This window comes from Vanellus vanellus, assembly GCF_965231255.1.
Source record: "Vanellus vanellus genome assembly, chromosome: Z".
NCBI lineage: Eukaryota > Metazoa > Chordata > Aves > Charadriiformes > Charadriidae > Vanellus > Vanellus vanellus.
The window spans coordinates 350,742-370,541 of record NC_138908.1 but is presented as its reverse complement, the minus strand read 5'-3'; the positions used below and the strand labels follow the sequence as shown (position 1 = coordinate 370,541).

Here is a 19,800-nt window from a genome sequence, read left to right as displayed (position 1 = left end):
GTCACAGAAGCAGAGGTGAGCAGGCTGATCCTGGAGGTGATCCTGGAGCCCAGCCGGTGTGTTCCCGCTCCCAGCAGCGCAGGACCGCGTCCGTGCACAGGCCGTGGGCAGTGGCTGCTGCAGAGGGGCTGCCCCACAAGACACGTGGCTGCTTGGCCCGTTTCCTCCAGCGTTGCACCAAGCAAAGAAGAGCAGTTCTTGCTAAAACCACTGAGATTTCCATGGAAGTAACACAACCAAAAGCTGCACGCTGAGAATTCTTGTCACAATGACAGAATATTGGAAAACTAAATTTGCACAGAGGCTTGCTTTCAAGAGAAAAAGGACAAATAGTTATTTGAGAGTCCACAGTGTGTTAAAGAATTAGCTGTTGTTTAAGTGAACAACTGCTTGCTCTTCCTATTGGTTGTAAGTACTTGAACTAGAAATCAAAACACAATAAAAAGAAAGTGTGTTTCCAACACGCTCCAGGTGGGTACCAGAGTGTCACTGAGAATTTCTATCAATCATTTTGATTTTGTTTCTGAAACATGCTTTTACATGGAGGGAACTTTTACCTCAGATGTTGACTTTAGCTCCCTTAAAGTCTCTTATTTACATTCATTTTTATTCATCTTTAGTAAGCTGCATAGGAAAATCTTTGAACTGCTGCCATCAGCAGGAGGTAAAGCAGTGTAAAGCAGAAATTCAGCTTACAGAATGACAGAATGTTTGATTCTATGAAACAATGATATCCAAACCCATTTATAGATGAAAAATATGAAGTGGGCTTTTACTGAACATTCCAGTTTCAGGCAAATCCTCATACAATTCCGTATTCCTGAAAATCTGCAATGCTGCTTGTGTCCCTCCAGGGTGGAAAAAGTTCATTCTAAAATTCAGACAGCACAATAAAGAAACATGATCACTTGCTCTCCTTGCCAGATCAGAGTAATGACTAAAACCCCTGTATTAGCAAGTCAGGGAAGAGGCAGCTGTTTTTTGCACTGGGAGGTGCTAGTTCATTACGATCCCAGTAAGAAAGGCACTAAGGCTCCATAAAGTACCACCGAAAATGCTAATTATTAGAGCTAACACCATAAAGAGAGAGTAGCATAGGTAATTTTGGGTCCCTTTAGATGCTGTAAACTGCAAGCTGTGCAGCACCAAAGAAGCTTCCAACCAGGGAGGTCCCATCCATGGAAGGGGTACCCCGCTTCGGTCGTTTGGGCCGTTACAAGGTTTTCTTACAATAAAACAGCCCTACTCATCATTTGTACTATCGGACAGAACAGAGTTCTGCATGAGAACTTGCTGCACTCCTGAACAAAGGCAGAGCCAGGCATGGGGTGTAACTGCTGGGACCAAGCGGGTGCTGCCTGTGGGCTCGTCCGCGGCTGTCGCCAGCCAGGGAAGATCACCCTGCAGATGAGGGACGTGCCTGGCACTGCACAGCACAAGGGCCGGGCTGCGTGGTACGGCGCAGGCTGGCTCAGGTTAGTCCATGGGGATTCAGCAGCTCTGCCAAATTCATCACTGACGCAGAGCATGCTTTCTCCTATGAACTGCCCTGCAGCGTCACAAGCCAAATCCTCTGCCTTCTCCAAAGCAGCCACTGTTTTGGATTGAAAAAATCATACAAGCACAGAATAGTTTCAGTTGGGAGGGACCTTTAAAGGTCATCCAGTCCCCCCCCCTGCCCTGGGCAGGGCCACCTCCCCCCAGCCCAGGTAGCTCCCAGCCCCGTCCAACCCGGCCTTGAACACCTCCAGGGATGGGGCAGCCACAGCTCCTCGGGGCACCCTGCGCCAGGGGCTCACCGCCCTCTCAGGAGAGAATTTCTTCCTAGTATCTCATCTAAATCTCCCCCTTTTCAGTGTCAAACCGTTCCCCTCGTCCCATGGCTCCCCTCCCTGATCCAGAGTCCCCCCCCCCCTAGCTCTCCTGCAGCCCCTTCAGGCACTGGAAGGGGCTCTGAGGTCTCCCCGGAGCCTTCCCTTCTCCAGGCTGAACACCCCCAGCTGTCCCAAACTGTCCTCACAGCAGAGGGGCTCCAGCCCTCGGATGATTTTTTTTTTTTTTTTGTGGCACAAACATGGTTAAACGGTCCGGCCCTGGAGGAGACCCCGATTCAGCCTCTCAGTCTCCTGCTGCCACCTCCCGGCAGCCCCGCCCACCCGCGGCTGGCCCCGCCTCCCCCCGCGGCTGGCGCGGGGAGGAGGGGGGGCGGGGCCGGAATTACGCAGCCGGTGGTGCGGGGCGCGTCTGCCTCCACTTCCTGCTCGGCGTGTCCCGGCGCGGCCGGCAGTGAGTACGGGAGCGGCGCCGGCACCGGCCGCCCGACCCCCCCCTTCTCCCCGCGCCGTCCCCGCCGCCCCGCCCGGCACACCTTCCCCCGCGCCGCCCCCGACCCCCTCCGTGACGGCCCGGCCTGTCCCGGCCCTTCCGCCACGGCCTCGCCGTGAAGGCCCCGGCTGCCGGGCGGCCGCGGGCCCTGCTTGGGTGCCCGTCCCGGTGCCGCTGAGGTGTCACCTGGCCGCGGTGTGGAGCGGTACCCCGTGCACCGTTTCCCCCTCGTTTTCCCGTTTGCTGCTCCAGATACTCGGCATTTCTTTTTCCTTCGCACTGGCACGGCCGTGTTCAGTCTTGATCTAAGGAAAAGCAAAATCTATTCATTTGAGGGGAAAAAAACACCAAACCAACTTCCAAAAGCCTGGAAGTAAACTTCGAATGTTTTGTTATTTTCCAGAGTTTGGGTGTGGAAGATACATTCCTGTGAACTGCTGAAGGTATAGCTTGTGACTAGAAAAAACATTAACCTCTTCTCTAAAGCTTTTCTTCTCTGCTTTACACTTACTTGCACTGTATTTAAAGAAAGTACAGAAAATAAACATTTTCTCAAACACTGCAGATCAACATAACAGCAAGTTTTACATCTCAGCATTGAGCAACGGGGGTTATCCTTGGAAGAAGTGAGTGGCAAAGTTTAGCCAAAAATAACTAATGTCACCATTAGATCACCTTTATGGTGCTGTTGGCCTTTTTCTTGGCTTTTTGAAACTGAGATGATAGGTGCAGTACGTACTTGTCAGATTTTGCTTTGTGAAAACTGAGGGGATAGTTTCCCTGGAATCTACCTCACAACATTTTTAACTGTTTCACTGTGAGGACATTTCTACTGCTGATTGAGTGCATTGGTGTGGGGAGCGACTCCGGGTGTCTGACGGCTGCACAGCTCACCTTGGGTGGCAAATGAAAATCATTTCTTTCTCATCTGCTTTGAGTACAGCTTGGTTATCCCCCTAAGCCAAAATAAGATCTGCATTATGTTTGTTACAGAAACACAATACAGGTGAAGAAAAAAAACTGTCTCCTGACATTGCACTCTGATAATAACCGTATATTGTTGTTTGTTTTTTTTTTTTTTTTTTTTTTAAATACGGATTTGACATTTGCATACCATTTGCAATAAGAACAAAGATTTTTATTTTGGTGCTGCACTTCATAACAATTAATAATTTTGATTGCTTATCTTTCCCCCAAAAGAGGAATGCAACTTCTATGAAGGGTACAAAAGCAGTTACAGCAACTGAAATGAAAGATTTAATTTAACTGCATTTGAACATATAAGTTCTTTGTCAATTTCATGTTGGTTGTACCTGTGCAGTATCTTAACAGTCTAAAGTACCAGGCAGTTCGTGTATCACAAATGTGAGTAAATAAAAAACTGAGAAAAGGTCTGATCTGCACACAGCTATAAAGTCTTGATGTCTCCTGCCACTCTGTTGCCTGAACCTCTGTTCTAATAGATAGTTGTGATTTTAGGAAGTTTTTGGTAATTTCCTCAAAAGACCTTTCTTTTCCTTTTTATTGTTGTTCCTGTATGTAACAGAAAGACTGATGGTAGGGTTATGTCTTGCCTTTATCTCCTAAGACAGCAAAGAATATATTTGTTGCTGTATTTTCAATGCAGCCTTCGTCATAAAGTGTTAGATTTGACGTTACTGCAAAGATCAGGCAGAGAGCAAGAAAAAAAAGGAAATACTTGGATTTCACTGTTGATTTGTGGTGGGAATAGTACACTCATCTGAAAAGTCGTATTTACAAAGGATGAAAAAAGTAATCTTTTTTGCAATTCATTTGTTGTTTAATAGTTTTTTCTTTTAAGAAACCTCAATATTTGAAGTTAAGCAGAACGCATATTTCAAATGGCAAGAGGAATAGAGGAAAAGGTTACTGTGTGAGCTCTGAAAGATTTTAAGGGTTGAAAAAGTAAAAGCAGCAGAAGTAATGGAGTTAAGCAGAGGAAAGGAGGAGTTGGTAGGAAGAAACAAGGCATATGAAGTGGGAATGGCCTGGGCATCTTACTGCCACATATGCAAAGCCCCTTCTGCACTTATCTTGTGTTCCAAGCGGCTTTGGAATTTTGGCTGAGAAAGTAGCTGCCTGCATGTAGCTTGAAAGTTGCTGTGGGTGTTCTGATTAACTTGTTTGTGCTCTTCCTCCCTGCAAGTTGTCGTCAGTACCTCCCTTCTGATTGCGCTGTGCTGCTGCCAACTTCTGTTACTTTATCAAGTGTGGGATGTTGGATTTTTTAATGGACTGGACAAAACATGCTGGCAATCTAACTTTGTAAATGATCTGGGAAAATTATCTCCTGCCATTTCTAACTATAGCCATCTGGAGTTTTGTTTGGAAGTGGTTAAAAGACATTCAGATAGATGTGATTTTTTAATTTTGTTGTAACGTCATTAGCCCTTTACCTGAACTGTTCTTACTTAGGGCCTACCAGAGAGGCAGTCAGGTATTTGTGAGGAAAGTTGTGCTCTGGGTTCAGGTAAGAATAGGATTTCTCTTGATGAAGGGATGGGCCTAGGGTTTGAAGTTTGGGGTTTTTTTTAAAAGTAAAGCAGGACAGTTCCAAAGTATGATGTGTTAGTGTGTTATGCTCTTTGCAGCCTGTATTACCTACCCAATCAGCTAGTCTGCGCAGGACTGTTATTTCTAATGTAGTTTTCACACTGAGATACGAGGGATGTCTTTGTCATAGTCTAGCTAGTAGCAAAAAGGATGATTGCCCATAGTCAAACCCTTTCACTGGTGAAAGGAAACCTGAATTGCTGAAGATTGGCAGTCAGATACGTTTTTCTCTGTTTGACTATCAGTATCAATATGGTAAGAGACTGCTTCAACCTGAAGAGCTGACAATCTGAAAAACAGGAAAACTTTGTCTGCTGAGCTCCTCTTCCCTTTCCTAGAGGCCATGTTTTTGTCTGCTTTGATGCCAAACACCTGAAACAGGTGTTTCTCACTCTGTGGTTAAGACGTGGGGCATAGCTGTTGCCTGAACTTGAGGATGCTGAACAGTGGAACTAGATATCTTCAGACTGTGTTGTGATGCTGATGTTTGATGTTTCTTGTTTCCCAGTGGCCTGCCACACATGCTGAGCAAGAGGAAGAGCCCTTTGTCATTCCAGTCGTGTGTGTGGACCTGAGAGGAGGAGCTGTTGTTTGACCTGAGCTTCTGGGGAGGATACATCAAAGTAAGTGTGGTTTTGTGCCTCATCTTACTCTTGTCTTTGTTATGAAGTGTCGGTGAGTCACCTCCTTGGGTGCTTTTTGACACTCGAGATCCAGCAGTCTTGTTTAGCTGCGTGTTTTCAGCAATGATCATGTACTTACTTTGTGTGACTTTATGGGTGGCAGAACGGGTAGGAAAGAGTGATTGAATTCAGTTGGCTTTGTAAGTATCAGTAAAATTACACCATGCTTCAGGGGAATTCTTTCATTTCCAATGTTACTGAAGGTCTCTCTTTCACACATCCCATAACCACAGTGTAATACTGAAAATGTGCTTGACTGGAGCCAGCTCTGGTTTTATTCTCATCGTGTGGATGGGAACAGGCTAAGTAAGACCTGTTTGAAAGGATGGCCCCACATCAAGTTCAGAGAAATGTTTAAGTGTGGGTGCTTCATTTGGTCTGTCAGGTGTTTTTCTGTCTTAATTTTTTACTACCTACAACCGTCCAGGTGACGAGCATTTTACATTTTTTCTCCAGTATATGGCATCCAAACCTAAATACTGGTATAAAATAGGTTTATTGTGTCTATTATCACCAAATTCTGACCTCATTCCTTCATATTTTGTTTGGCATAATAGATACTATATTTACCTAAGCACCCGGATGAGAGAGGCAGAGTCTAGCAGGTACAGATATATCCACATTATCCTGAGGTTATTGCTGCATGCATTGTGCTGCTACCTAGAGTTCTGTGTTGCCAGGTATAAAAGTTTCCAGGAGGTTATAGTCACTGTGTGGATAGGAGAGCTTTTGAAATGGATTCTATAACCTCCACTTGTTAAGTTTTAGAGCTGTATTTGTAGGTTAGAAACCGACTTGAGTGCATTAGGAGATAGCGGAGCTGAGCACATGGGTGGGTGAGTAGGGTTCTGGTGATGGTCTTTGGACGTGATCTCAGCTGGCCATGACCAAAGTGACGTCTTTAGCTGTGTAGGTGAGATTGAATGATGTATGCTGATCCACTGGAAACCTAAAAACAAAGGGGTACAGCACATGGATTGTCACCGAGCATTGTATTTTCCTGCTTGTGCACTCATATTTTATGTAGTTTTGCTTTGTTTATTTTTGTGGGAAAAACATTTTCCTCTTTAGTTGGACTTCTGGTATAACAGGAATACAAATGAGGTCAAATCTGTCATGATCAGGAAAGGACTCTTGCAGGGTGTGCACAGAAAGATGTCATAATAAGAGCCTTTGGGTTCTTTAAATATCATAATCGCAGAAACTACTTACGTATAAGGCTTCCAAATCTAAATTTTTGTACTTGTGTGTCAGTATATGAATTCAAACAAAACAGGGCCCCTTCCTTCCACACCTAAAAACCTGAACTCTCTTTGACAGTTTTCATGTCTAAAAAAGCTTGTTGGCTTTTTTTTTTTTTTGGCCCTAGGAGTAACTGTAACACAGAAATAAAGACAGACTTTTCAGAGAAAGTATTCCCTTTACCCTCCTCCATGTAAATGAAATAATGTATCCCATGAATTAGGCACAGTAACTGGAGAAGGTCTCCGGTTTTGCTGTTTGGCTAGGGAGCAGACAGTGAGCTCTGGAGACACTCGCCCTTGGGCTGGGATCACAGGATAGTTGAGGTTGGAAGGAACCTCTGGCAATTGTCTCATCCCACCCCCTTGACTCAACGCAGGGTGACCTAGAGCAGTTTGTTCAGGGCCATGTCCATCTGGTTTTTGAACATCTTTAAGGATAAGGCTCCACAGCCTTTCTGGGCAACAGAGTAAAAAGGTTTTTTTCTTATGTTTAAGTGGCGTTTCCTGTGTTTTATTTTTCGTGTCTGCTGCCTCTTGTCATGTTACTGGACACCACTTGGAAGAGCCTGGCTCTGTCTTATTTACTCCCTCCCTCCATCAGGTATTTATGTACAGGCATAAGATCCCCCTGAGCCGCCTCTTCTCAAGGATGAACAGTCCCAGCTGTCTCAGCCTGGCCTCGTATGACAGATGCTCCAATCCCTTAATCGTTTTAGTGCCCTTCGCTGCACTGACTCCAGTATGTCCATCTTTTCTAGCACTTGAGAGCCCAGAGCTATATCAGACAAGGTCTCGTGAGCACTGACCAGAGCAGAAGGATAACCTCCCTCACAGGAGCCCGGGATGCTTTTTTTCCCAGAACTGTATTGGCTTATGGTCAACTTGTCCCATCCCCAGGTCCTCTTTTGCAAAACTGCTATCCAGGCAGTGGGCCCCCAGCATGTCTCGTTCCCAGGTGCAGGACTTGTCATTTACCTTTGTTGACTTCTGTGAGGATCCTCTCTGCCCACTTCTCCAGCCCCTTGAGGTACCTCTGAATGGCAGCATAACCATCTGGTGTATCAACCCCTCCCAGTCTTCCATCATCTGCAAACTTCCTGAGGGTGCACTTTATCCCATCAGCCAGCTCTTATGGCATATTTGTTTAAAAAGCTGTATTGCTGAGTACATGACAAGGGAAATTGGGACTTTAGTCCTAGATGCAGCAAAAAGGCCATTAAAGGTTGTAGATGATTATTGTTTAACTGATAGCAGCACAGAGATGTTGTAGCTAACGTTAAGCTGGGCAGACACTGCAGGCATATCATCTTTAAATTCTGAAATGCCACTTCAGGTGGCTCTGCAGCCCAGGTGTAGTTAGGCTCCAGGCTACTTCTGTCAAATATTGCTGAATGTTCCTTCCTTGCTCTTTCAGGTATGTATATAAGATGTTACTTAGTAAAACAAGTTGCAAAGTACCCAGAATTAGTACTAGTTGGCATAATGATTGAAATTCAGATTGAGACACTCATTTGCCTCCAGAGCCATGCAGGTACCCTGATTTTGGACCCAGGATGGAGAGGAGCTGTGGAGGCTGAGAGCACATTAAGTGCAACTTTCAGAAGCCAAAGTAGTTGAGGTTAAAGTAGCAATTAAGATTAAACCAGATGCACCCTTAAGTAGCTTTTGCTATTATGGATTTGAGCATCGATTGTTGCAGCTGTTAAGTCCGCTCAGTTTTATCTTCCGTACACAGACCTCTATGACTAACCTTAGCAATTTCAGAAAGACTGAAGGTATCATCTAAGAGGTGCTTTTTGGCATACTTTCATGACCATTCTCATATAACCTTTTGTATTTTTTGTAGATAACAGACTATTCGCTTTCCAGAATGTTTGTTGGATATGAAGTTGATGAGGATACGGAAGTGTATGAAGATGAACTTTACAATGAGGAGTCATCCAGTGAGCAGAGTGTTGATAGCGAGGTGGAATTTCATCTCTATAGTCAGATCCACTATTCCCAGAATCTTGGAGAAATGAGCACACTGGAAATGGATGAAGAAGATGATGTTGCGGGAGGCACGGGTCATAGTTCAGTTCTAGCTGAGAAACAGTGTGAAGACAAGAAAATCACTGAATTCATTGATTGTGGTGCTCAGCTTTCACATGATCCTGAGATCATCGTCTTGTCTGATACACCAGATGAAGACAGTGTTTACAAAAGCAAAGCAAAGAAGTCGAAAAGCTTTTTAGCTCAACGTAAAATACATATCTATCCAGGATCTTCCACACCAAATCGTGCTGAAGCTGCTGGATGTAATACTCTGTATCCTGCTGGATCAGGCACTGACATTTCAGGGCAAAAGAAAAGCACTAGTGGGGAGCGTGACCCAGTTAATTCTGCCGGAGCTTATGCCATCCAAGATGTGTTTGTAATAGATGATAGCTCAGAGGAGGAGAGCTTGATATCTGAAAATGATAATGTTGAGAGCTGGATGCTTTTGGGAGCCGGTGCAGATGACAGAGATGAAGATATAATGTTGAACCTTGAAGGCTGTGCAACTCCTGTCAGTGACGGTTAGTACTTATTTTAATTGCTTGTTTGTTCTTCTGTATGTGGGAGGATTTGTCTGCAAGGATACTGATGCCAATGTTTGTAAAGAAAGTTAAACAGAACGTAAATTGGAATGTGTAATGATGGGTGCAAAACTTTGATGAAGGAAATAGCCGTTTATTTATACCATTTCAATACCATTATTTCAGTAGTGTCATATATGGAAAGACAGCATTTTTGCTGGTAGAAATTCAGAAGTAATATCAGAGTGATTCATGTTGTGAACTTTATAACTTTCTGTGTATTTTGTATTCCTAAGAGCATATAAGAAGTTGCAGCGTGAAGGGCAGTAAAATAAAGAGGGAATACAATGGTTTCTTATTGTAAACAAAACAGGCAGAAAAAAACAGTTTGAGGACTAAAGCCATAAAGAAAATAAGAGGTAGGAACTGTGTAACAATAAAAAGTTTTCTGTAAAGTGCTGCAGGGTAGGAAAGTAATCAATGCTCATAATGCAGGGACTAGTGTCATTCCTCTTCTCGCATGATGACATTTCTGCCCCCCTGCCCTGTCTGCCTTGCCTCATTGCCTCTCAGCGGTGCAGACACCAGTGCTTGTTAAGGCTTTGCTGTATGCCAGACCAGAGAAGTTACAGCTCAGGAAAGGGACGAACTGTGACAGGAGAGGGCAGGGAACAGAGGGGAGACCTTCTGAGCTGGTTCTCCTTCCAGAAGCAGGTACTGTAACCACTCCTTCAGCAGTCTAGCAGTTTGGGCTGTTGGGCTAAAATTTACTGTAACTTCTTGTATGGATTCTTCACTGAATAATTCAGAAAGATCCCCAACCACTAAGACTAACATCCAACATGTTGGTATTTTGCAAAATATTCTTCCACGGTACAATGCAGAAAGTTAGTAAACATGATGGTTAGTGCGACAGATTTTAGATACGTGTTTGTAATAGTCATACTAAAAACATATAGTTTTTAGATAGTAACACATCCCATATCACCAGGATCTAAAAACTCTCTTAGACAATCAGCCATGCTTATTTCCTGCCCACCGGTTTCCTGAAGCACAAAGATCATATCCAGGAACAGCATCCACTGCCAGTCTGAGAGAAGGCTGCTTTGGTGGCAGGGCTAGCCAGGTCAGCTGCAGCACTGGTGACCTTTGCAAGACTTTGGTTTTTTTCTTAATTTAAAAAAAAAAAAGAAGTGTACCATAATTTTACTTGGCACACATGTAAATGAGGTGGGTTTGGGTGCAGGGAAATTAAATGTTCTGCAAGCACTGATCTGCAGGCTGATTCTAGCAAAGTTTTTCCTCAGGGCGGCCAGGTAGCTGTTCACATGCTGCTACTAAGCTGTTTGAGAGGGGAAAGCTGAGAAATTGTCTTTGCCTTCTTTTCTGGTAAAACACCTTTTTCTTTCCCATAAATGTTCAATAACTTTTTGCTTAGAGTTGTTCTTGTGTATGTTTTTGCATAGCTATCCATAGTCCATTGCTAAACAAACCATAGAGTGCGCTCAATCTCAGGTGGTGTGCTTGCCCAAGCCTCGGAGATTTAAGAAACACTTTCTCTGTTCCAGCATAATACCAGAAGAGTGGCAGAGCATTCCGTTGCCATGCCAGAACCCCAGAGAGCCATATTATATTTGGAATTTCTGTGATTTTTTTTTTTCTCCCTAAAAATCTTTTAAAATGCAGTTTCTAGGAAATAACTTGAAGTTGCTAAATTTCATTAATATCTTTCTCTTTGTATTTTCATATCCTGTCCTTTTCTTTGAAACTACAGCTAATTAGCTTATCTTTTTCTTAAATTATTCTGCCTGTTGGGGAGCAAATGTTTGGTGCTGTGTGGTGACTGCTGTAACAGCAATTCAGCTTGTCCATAGCACAGTTAATACATTTTCTGGGTAGCGTTTACTTTTCTCATAACTGCTGGGCAGGCAAATGACCTGGAATTAGGTTTCTTTTGTTCGGTTTACTCTGTGTATTTCCTTGGATTTATGTAACAAAATTGCTGATGGTAACCCAAAAACCAGCAGATAGAAAAGTGTTTAAGCAGTGCTTGAGATTTTAAGCATGTTTCAAAATTACATATACACATTTTGAGAAACATTCTGTAATTAATTTATTGGAGTGATTATGCTTACTAGGTGTAATGTGAAAATTCATGTCTTCGTTCTTTGTGCTATTCTAGTGAAGGTGTGCCAATGCTAACTGAGAGAGGCTTTTAAAATTCAGTACGGGAGGTCAACATCAGGATACAGTTTTGCTAACTTATGGTATGGTTTTGTGACAAGTGTAGTAATGTTTCTTATTCATATAGATATATTCATAGATGTTGAAAATAAGCAAGCCATATTCAAAGCATGTAACGGGAGCAGACTTTTCCTGCACTGTATGAACCTGTCATACTCTTAGGAACTACAAGTGTTTCATTTAATGTGGGCAATGTAAACATTTTTTGTGATGCTCAAATGAGACGTCACGGACAGTCACACAAGAGGCTCGTAAATATAACTGTTCTTCTCCTGTTCTCCTCTCTGGAGAGAGGAAGATTTCCCCTCAGTTGAGGAGGACCATGTCAGAGACCACTTGGCCAAGCTGGACATTCGTAAGTCCATGGGCCCTGATGGCATGCACCCGCGAGTGCTGAGAGAGCTGGCGGATGTTATTGCTAGACCACTCTCCATCGTCTTTGAAAGGTCATGGAGAACAGGAGAGGTGCCTGAGGACTGGAGGAAGGCTGACATCACTCTGATCTTCAAAAAAGGCAAGAAGGAGGACCCAGGGAACAACAGACCGGTTAGTCTCACCTCTGTCCCTGGGAAGGTAATGGAGCAACTCATTCTGGATGTCATCTCCAAACACGTTGAGGAACAGGAAGTTATTGGAAGTGGTCAACATGGATTTACCAAGGGTAAATCGTGCTTGACCAATCTGATAGCTTTCTATGATGTTATAACTGGTTGGCTGGATGAGGGGAGAGTCATAGATGTCGTCTACCTTGACTTTAGCAAGGCTTTCTGTTGACACTGTCTCCCATGACATCCTCATTAGGAAGCTGAGGAAGTATGGGCTAGATGAGGTGACAGTGAGGTGGATTGAGAGCTGGCTGCGGGACAGAACTCAGAGAGTTGTGATCAGCGGCACAGAGTCTAGTTGGAGGCCTGTAACCAGTGGTGTCCCCCAGGGGTCAATACTTGGTCCAATCTTGTTTAATATATTCATTAATGACCTGGATGAGGGGACAGAGTGTATCCTCAGCAAGTTCACTGATGATACCAAACTGGGTGCGGTGGCTGACACCCCAGAGGGCATTGCTGCCATCCAGTGTGACCTGGACAGGCTGGAGAGCTGGGCAGAGAAGAACCTAATGAGGTTCAACAAAAGCAAGTGCAAGGTCCTGCACCTGGGGAGGAAGAATGCTAGGCACCAGTATAGGTTAGGGGCGGACCTGCTGGGAAGTAACTCTGAGGAGAAGGATCTGGGGGTCGTGGTAGACAGTAAATTATCCATGGCCCAGCAATGTGCCCTTGTTGCCAAAAAGGCCAATGGAATCCTGGGCTGCATAGGGAAGAGTGTGGCCAGTAGGTCAAGGGAGGTCATTCTCCCCCTCTACTCTGCACTGGTGAGCCCACAACAGGAATACTGTGTCCAGTTTTGGGCTCCCCAGTTCAAGAGAGACAGGGAACTGCTGGAGTGAGTCCAGCGAAGAGCAACTAAGATGATTGGAGCATCTCCCTTATGAGGAAAGGCTGAGGGAGCTGGGACTCTTTAGCCTGGAGAAGAGAAGGCTGAGGGGAGACCTTATTATGGCGTACAAGTTTCTAAAGGGTGGGTTGAAGGAGGATGGAGCCAGGCTCTTTTCATTGGTTCCAAGTGACAGGACGAGGGGTAATGGGCACAAGTTAGAACATAGGAAGTTCCGTTCAAATACACGGAAAAACTTCTTTACGGTGAGGGTGACAGAGCACTGGCACAGGCTGCCCCAGGGAGGTGGTGGAGTCCCCTTCTCTGGAGATTTTCAAGACCCGCCTGCATGCAGTCCTGAGTAATGTGCTCCGGGCAATCCTGCTTTAGCAGGGGAGTTGGACTAGATGATCTCTAGAGGTCCCTTCCAACTCTGAAAATTCCGTGATTCCGTGATTCCTACTCTGATTTTTATTCTCAAAGCTATGTCAGAATCTCCTCAAAGCCCCTTCTTGCACCTTGCCTCACATCAGTAGTGGTTTTGCTGACAGTGGCCTCGTGCCTGGAGCTGTGGTATGTATGGAACATGCATCAGGTACGTGCAGCCGTTTGGGAGCAGGTGCTAGTTGTACACGCACATCTCTGGTTTAGCTGTTGCCTTTCTATGTATGCAAGACTTTGTGGAAAGCCTTAAACTTTGTGCATTTTTTCCATCTGTAAACAGGTTAATGATGATCTGTTTGACCCTGCTGTACACAACAGGCGGAGTGGGGTGCCATGCCCTGGTGCTGGCCCCGATGCAGGCACGCACCTGGGGCAGAGGGGGTACCGCAGGGCTGGGCTCTGGTCAGACCCCTGGTCCTCAACTGCATCCCAAATTCCAGTTAATGTTATTCAGGTAGTTCCGGCATGCAAAAGTTCAGTTCAGCTGCTCTGTTTCTAATGTGTATGGTGATGGGGATGCAAAGACACAGGCTTAAAATAAATTGGTGGTATATGTGTATATAATGAAAAGCCAAAACAGCATCAGAATAGTTTTAGGGAACAAAAGCCATAAATCTTCCTAATGTAAAGTAACCATAATTTGTTTATTGAGCTTATGCAACATATAGAACTTCAGTTCTATAAAGGACTCCTTTGCTGAAATGTAAACATAAAAATTTTAAATCCAAAAGAAGAAATGCATTTAAAAAATACGCATGTTGGCAAATTATTCTCTCAAAGATATTCTCTGTTAAATCATTTAAATTAATTTGAGATGTGCACAGTTACGTTTTCAGGGTTTCTAAAGAACGAGAATAAGTACTTAGGGGACTACACAATATGTAAATTACTATTTCAGAGTTTGTAGTATCAGTAAGAATGGACATAGAGTGTAGTGATTGGTGAAGCCTTTTCCTTTCCCTCATCCCCCGAAACTCCGTGACAGTGTCATTGCATGTCTAGTGTCCAGTTTGCTTCACATTAAAAAGGAAAGTGAAACGTGAACAATTCTCTGACTATGAGTAGCTGGTTGTGTCAGTCATTTGATGAGTCTGTTTTTATGTCTGAGTCCCTGAAATGGGGATGCTGAGGTTCCACTGGAGTCAGAAATAACTCCTACAGGAAAGGACTTAGGCATACCTCCTTATTCTGTTAACTCCTCTACATCTTCCTTGCCTGCCCTGCTCTTGTCTAATGGCCTTATTATTTTTAATATTCTCTGTAAACAAATAATGCTCTTTGATGCCTCCAGCACAGAGTCTTCTCCCCATGCAACCTTCTAGCTTCAGTCACCAGCGTTTGCTGTGATGGAAGGAGATGTCCCTTTGCCTTGGGAAGTGAGCTCTGGTTCCTGATGGTAAATCAAGATTCACCTGTACCCTTCTGTCTTCAGTTGACATCCTGAAAGTTATGGCTGGTCCACAAACACTGCTGTTCAGTACGCAGCTGAAAACTTTTCCTCCCTTTCTGCCCTCTTTCCAAATGGCTTTAGATGCCTTTCACTTTTTATTTTTGCTTGTCTAATATCATGTTAAGCAAAACCATGTTTGTTCCCTTATTTCTGTAAAATCCAACTTTTCTTTGTGCGTCTGCTGGTCTCTCAGCAACTACAGCTGATTGGCAACCTTTCATTATTTGGAATATGAAGATGGCCACTGACTTTCTTGTTTCACGCAGAGGAGTATCAGGCAAAGCACTTACTGTGTCTGTACTGACTCTGTCCCTCCTTACTCTGTTTTTCTGTGGTGAGATTCTGCATAGCCTGGAAGTGAAGGCAGCGTTTGGATTACAGGTGTTTGGCCAAGCTGAAAGGCAGCAACCACAAACCTGTATGTGTTAATTGCCCCCACCTGGTCATCTGTGGGTTTCCTTGCATGGCATTTGGAAAAGTGCGTGCTGCTGCTTGTTAATTTGCAAAGAGGGTCTTACCCGCTTCACATGGCATTTAAAAATTGGTAATTCAGCAAATCTAGGTGTTTGGTGTGATTTACCTGATTTTTTAAACATTTAGAGTCCAGAAGAAAGTGTGCAAAGAAAACTGTTACAGATTCTACTAAATGTACTGAATTCATTTTCAGTGTCGGAGAGTTTCCAGGTCTTTAAAGGAGGTTTCTTTCCTCCCACCCCTTTCCTCCACTTTGCAGCGAGAGTATATATGATAAGAACATTAATCTCCTGTAGTTGGAAGTCTTTCATCCATTTCTTCATTAAAAGCTTCCTTTTAACATATTTCCTCTTCCATGTATAGCTGCAATCCTAATCTCTGCATTTTTTTGTCCCTCACGGCTTTTGAAAGACAGTTCTCAAAGCTGCAGCATTGATGTTCGGCCACTAAGGGGTACAGAAAACAATTTATCTTCTCCCTCTTTCATCCTTTGCCCACCCAGTACTGTCCTCAGAGACAACGGGCTAATATGATCACGCTCTGGGTTTGGCAGGTGGAGTGGTTCGTGGAGTGCGGTGTGTGCAGTTGTTTTTTAATCCAAAGTTTCTGTAAAACCGCAACATACATGCTCTGCTGGGTTCCCAGAGAGAGAATGGTTGGTTTTTTATCTGCTCTGATTTTTTTCTTATTATCACAGTAGCGATGCTTTTACAAGAACATCGCCAGAGATATTCACTCTGGCACAAGAAGTTGCTCTTAAAAGTACCAGCTGCTGGGTATCGGTCTGCCCTCGTAAAGAGCATTCACGTTCAAATGCCCTTCGTGGTTGCAGCTCCGCAGCCTGTGAGCCTCGTCAGCAGCCCTGGGGCAGCCTCCTCAGCAGCTCTGGCCGTGTTTTCTTGACATTTGCAGACGGTGACACAGCACACGATAGTTGGAGCGATTCCCATGTGTGCTGCTTGGGGGTCCCGGGGGTCCATCCGTCTGCAGCGGCAGCCCCTGGAGCAGCCTCTGTTTGGGCGCAGTGCCTGTTTCGCTGGGGTCGCTCCAGCCCTGGGGCACGGGGACGCTCTGTACCAAGGCTGACACAGTGCTTTTATTTAAGCATCTTGTTCCACGACTGCATAGAAGCCGTACTTGGTGTAGCTTTGGCTCTGGTGGTAACCTCAGAGACATGAAGAGCAGAAGACTTGGAGCAGAAAACATAAAACTCAGCTGAGGCTTATGGGGTATTACGAGATATTTTTAAATCTGTTTATCACATGAGCTTCTAGCTGTCTGAATAGTAATTTTTCTGTTTCCTAACAGATTGACTTCTGGAATTTGTTAAAGTAGGAGTATTTTTAATCTTCTGTGTTGAAAGTAGTTATGAAAGGAAGCCAGTGTCCAAGGGGGAAATCATTTCACTTCAGGTGTGGGGGTTTGTGTCCATTTTTGCTCTTACTGTCCTGTAAAACTGCCCTGTACAAAAAGAAAAAATGAACATAAAATAAAGTGCAAGTTAGTATTTCCCAGGCAGTTTTTTCAGCTTTCCATTTTGGCATCCATTTCCATATTGTCTTCCAGGTTTAGAGTTCTTGCTATGCACTGAGTTTTATCCTTAGTAATCAAGCCTCTCATTTAGTCAAAGAAACCATAATAAAAATACATCTGTAAAACGAAAAGAAAAAGGAGGGGGATGTGAACATTTAGTGAATGAAACTATAAAAAAATACATGCCTAAAATGAAAAAAATCAATTTGAAGGCATTTTATTTTTGCCCCTTCCGCAAAAAATAATGTAGGAAGGAGTTTTCTATTCAGCAGTAGTAACTACAGCTTATGGAGTCAATATAGAAATATCAGTCTCTGATAAATTTAGCTTACTGTTTTATCTCTGTCAGCCATGCTTAAAAAGGAAATATGCTTTGTTAACTACAAGTGTTTTAAATGGCCTCTTCTAGGTGTATGACTTAATTTTCTCTTAACTCTGTGTGGTACTACAGAAACTATTCAAAAATCTGACCACATCTGTATTTTTCTCTCTGTGTGCTGTTATTCAAATCCCTCGGTGTATTTTTAAACAGTGAAAAGGTGTAAGCTTGTTTCTAAACTGGCAAAAAAGTACAGTAAGTTTTGCTTTTCCTCTTTAATTTACTCTTTCCCTTGACAGCTAGTTTTGAACATGACCTCTGCACAATATAGTATGTTTTTGTTCTACAGTCTTGATAGTTGTAGCACCAACTAACTTTTTCTACAAAAATGTCTAGAAGAAATTTTTCATTTTGTTAGGCCATAGAAAAATGATTTAAAGAGCTGTACTTCCTGGTACTTTTTGGATGCCTAAGGTGTAGAATTACTGAATTAAATTTCAGCAAAAGTTGCTTTCAAATATAAAAAAGGATTTATTGGTGAAAATCAGTTTAGCAATTATATTTTTATTAGTAGTACTTAATGGTAAGTGCTGCATTTCTTAAAAGCAGCAGGACTTGTTAGTGTGGTCCATGTACAAATTTCAATGTGAAAAAAAAAAAAAAACAAACAACAAAATCCAAAGAAGCAAGAGTTTATTTCTTGGCAGTTCTGCGCAGCGGCTCACAGCATACTGTGGCACGTGGATTGCTGTGTCTCCACCGGCTGCTGTCCCTTCTTGGGGCCGGGGCGGCAGGTGGGATGCGGTACGTTGGTGGCAATGGCCATCTCACCTCAGCGGCGGCTCAGCGTCCCCAGCTGAGGGGTCACCTCAGCCCCGGTGAAGCTGCCATGCCAAAGCTGGTGGGAAAGATGTCTCAGTGTAAAAGGAACGTTTGTGTAGAAGTGGCCCATACTGTTCACGTGGGCTGGTATGCCACGCACGTGGGACTGCACTGTGCGTCACCGGCTGTGAAGCTCAGGGGTGGTGGAGCTTCCAGAAGAGGGTGGGAGCCTGCGGTCCATGGTTCTCCTGCCTTGGCTGTGCCCGTGCCCCGGCTGGGCCCTGTCCAGAGCCCGCGGGCCTGTGGGTCCCGGTCCCATCCCTCCTCCAGAGCGTGGCCCGGCACAGGGCTGGGGGCTGCGGGCTGCGCGTGTGTTACCCCTGGGAAGGGCAAACGGATGGAGTGGTGCCAGGTCACACCGGCTGCCTGTAACGTGGAGGTTGAGGTCACCCAGTTCGATTTCTGTGTGTTGGTGTTATGTGTTGCTGAAACCCTTTATCAGCTTGCTTTCCCCAGAACTGCGCCCTGCTGAACACTTGGGCTTTTCCTGTGATTTGGGGAGTTTTGTTCTCGCTTGTGTTTGCTGGAACCTTAATGTTACTTAAATGTAGTAGGAGTGTTTTGTGCATGAGTTACTATAGCGAATGCACCCCGGAGCAGTAACAAGCAGTGGGAATCCACCTACCGTTTGGAAGATGCAGCACATGCATATGGATATTTTGATTAAAGAAAAAATCTTAATCTTCTTTACCGTGTAATGTGGATACACTTGAATCTCTTGATTATTAAAAAAAAAATAATAAAACTAATAAAGTTCCTTTGCAAATCTGAAGATATCTAGACTAAGTATACCTGCAACCGGAGCAGGCCCTTTTATCTGTACAGATTTATCTGCTATTGTGGACCTTAGCTCTAATTTAAATTTCCCATGGCTTTGGATTGCTGACTAGGTTTTCTGCAAGAGTGCCCATGCTTACATGGTCATATATTCTGGGTGACTTTTTCACTTTTTTTCTCTTTTTTCTGCTGCTCTGTTGATTGTTATAAGGGGAATTTTTTTTCCACTTCTGTCATCAGTTTGATCTTTCTTCCTTGTCCCCGTTCCTCCGGTTTTCTTACAGGTGGGGAAAAACTGTCATATTGCAATTGAATTTTTCAACACTGATTGGAAACTGATTTAATTCTTCTGAAGGAGATCAAGATTTTTAAGTAATTAAAAATGCAATAGAGAATATACTGAAGCCAAAGGAATTAAGGGTTTAAAAATGGAAAAAGTGAAGTTTAAGTAGGGCTACAAAGGGACATAAGTCATGCAGATGTGTGTGTGGAGTAAGCACAGGAAAAATAAGAGTTTACATTAATGAATTTTAAAGCAGAATAAAAGTCTAGAGATGGACTGATAGGAGGAATAAAATGGCCTGTTGTTAATCTTTTTTTATGTGTTTTCCTGTTTACTGTAGCCCCTAGTGGAAGTGGTTTGGGGCTTTGAAGCTGTAAGCAAAACTGACAGAGGCACGTAGCAGGATGGCACATACTTCATTTTGTGAGCCCTTCGGCTACAATTAGCATGTTTCTAGAGAAACCGGGGCCCTTTTGCTGCAGAGAATCGGCTCTGTGTCCTTCTGGTGCAGACAGGGTTCGCTGTGAAGGTTTGAACTGCAAGTGGGCTCAAGTACTACGTTGTCGGAACAGGCAC

General features: G+C 44.0%; 1 protein-coding gene across 1 annotated transcript in view; it reads left to right on the top strand.

Moving 5' to 3' along the window:
- Positions 1-8,696: 8,696 nt before the first annotated feature.
- The window catches only part of ZCCHC7 (zinc finger CCHC-type containing 7), a gene marked incomplete at its 5' end in the record, with an annotated part of 110,860 nt that continues 99,756 nt past the window's right edge, over positions 8,697-19,800 (top strand). Inside the window, one exon of the mRNA XM_082497928.1 lies at positions 8,697-9,384. Coding sequence (XP_082354054.1) covers positions 8,697-9,384 — 688 coding nt within the window. The remainder of the gene's footprint in view (positions 9,385-19,800) is intronic.